Genomic DNA, 1,810 nt, shown 5'->3' on the forward strand with positions numbered 1-1,810 from the left:
GGACTTCTTTTCCGGGTTTACAGTGATGAAATGTACATGTAATGATCGGGTGAATCCAGTGGCAAAGAGCGCAGGAATGTCCTGATTGTTCAAACAAATCTCAGCCATTTGATTTTATTTAAAAAATCGGAAGGCGACTGACTTTCGGAGAGGCGGGGCTTGTTGGGAAGTCGAAGGTAAAACTTTACGTGGATATGTGCTTGTTTATATTCCGTGTTATGAAACATTCGAAACGAACAAGGTAGGCTACTCTGAAGATGCGCATAAAGTCGAACAGTAACATACTCTTCTAATTCCTGTGCACTTTGAATTGAAACAAACCTTGTGAAGGCATAGAAACTCTAGTTTATAAATATGGAGCGATTTCGACTTTTGTTTTGCACCGTCGGATCAGTGGTATACAACAATAGTGGGCAGAACTGGCACATTTTGGGGAAGTCAGTAAATAATGGAATACAATGAGTCTATACCAAAGCAACAAGTTGACTCCGGCTACAATATTAACTTCCATTACTTGACTTGGTGTTTTTGCGTATTGGTAGAGTTGATATCGGCGTTTATTGTCACTGTTAAAACATTCGCTGGAATAAAAGGTTATTTGTCATATCTAGGATAAGTGTACTATCAATCTCTTAATCACCCAAGCTCATTTAAATATCTTTCCAATAGAATTACGGTAGCGACGGTCAGTGTGAAGTGTGTGTGTAGTATTGATGAATGGCCACTAGGTGTCCGTGTAGGCACACCAAAGCGACCCACACCTATTGGTGGCTGCGGTGTGAGAAGGATAGGGGGAGGCTATCTACAGTACTGTCTGTCTGTCTGTCTGTCTGTCTGTCTGTCTGTCTGTCTGTCTGTCTGTCTGTCTATGAGAAGGATAGGGGGAGGCTATCTACAGTTCTGTCTGTCTGTCTGTCTGTCTGTCTGTGAGAAGGATAGGGGGAGGCTATCTACAGTACTGTGTCTGTCTGTCTGTCTGTCTGTAGTTAGTTAGTCTGTGTGTCTGTCTATGAGAAGGATAGGGGGAGGCTATCTACAGTACTGTCTGTCTGTCTGTCTGTCTGTCTGTCTGTCTGTCTCTGTCTGTAGTTAGTTAGTCTGTCTGTCTGTCTGTCTGTCTGTCTGTCTGTAGTTAGTTAGTCTGTCTGTCTGTCTGTGAGAAGGATAGGGGGAGGCTATCTACAGTACTGTCTGTCTGTCTGTCTGTCTGTCTGTCTGTCTGTAGTTAGTTAGTCTGTGTGTCTGTCTATGAGAAGGATAGGGGGAGGCTATCTACAGTACTGTCTGTCTGTCTGTCTGTAGTTAGTTAGTCTGTGTGTCTGTGTGTGTCTGTGTGTCTGTCTGTCTGTCTGTATATGAGAAGGATAGGGGGAGGCTATCTACAGTACTGTCTGTCTGTCTGTCTGTAGTTAGTTAGTCTGTGTGTGTCTGTGTGTCTGTCTGTCTGTCTATGAGAAGGATAGGGGGAGGCTATCTACAGTACTGTGTGCGTGTCTGTCTGTCTGTCTGTCTGTCTGTCTGTAGTTAGTTTGTCTGTGTGTCTGTCTGTCTGTCTGTAGTCAGTGAGTCTGTCTGTGGTTAGTGAGTCTGTCTGTGGTTAGTGAGTCTGTCTGTAGTTCTTGTGTCTGTGTGTCTGTCTGTAGTTAGTGAGTCTGTCTGTAGTCCATTTACAAATCATCTAGAGGGGGGAGGGTTGGGACAGACAAGGTAGCAGAGAGGTTGGGTATGGAATGGGGCCGGTGTGAAGGTAGCAGAGAGGTTTGGTATGGAATGGGGCCGGTGTGAAGGTAGCAGAGAGGTTTGGTATGGA

The 1,810-nt window shown here is 44.6% G+C and overlaps 1 protein-coding gene across 3 annotated transcripts in view; it reads left to right on the forward strand.

Moving 5' to 3' along the window:
- LOC310811507 (arfaptin-1-like) overlaps positions 1 to 1,810 on the forward strand; it is a 14,355-nt gene continuing 12,545 nt past the window's right edge. For 2 of the 3 annotated variants that reach the window (XM_083679689.1, XM_083679690.1), the window contains exon 1: positions 332 to 409. In XM_083679689.1, coding sequence (XP_083535815.1) covers positions 355 to 409 — 55 coding nt within the window. In that variant the 5' untranslated portion in view covers positions 332 to 354. Of the gene's footprint in view, positions 177 to 331; positions 410 to 1,810 lie in introns of those variants that run through there. The other variant, XM_083679691.1, reaches the window with a different exon arrangement.

The sequence above is a fragment of the Argentina silus genome (assembly GCF_951799395.1).
Source record: "Argentina silus genome assembly, chromosome: 1".
Classification (NCBI taxonomy): domain Eukaryota; kingdom Metazoa; phylum Chordata; class Actinopteri; order Argentiniformes; family Argentinidae; genus Argentina; species Argentina silus.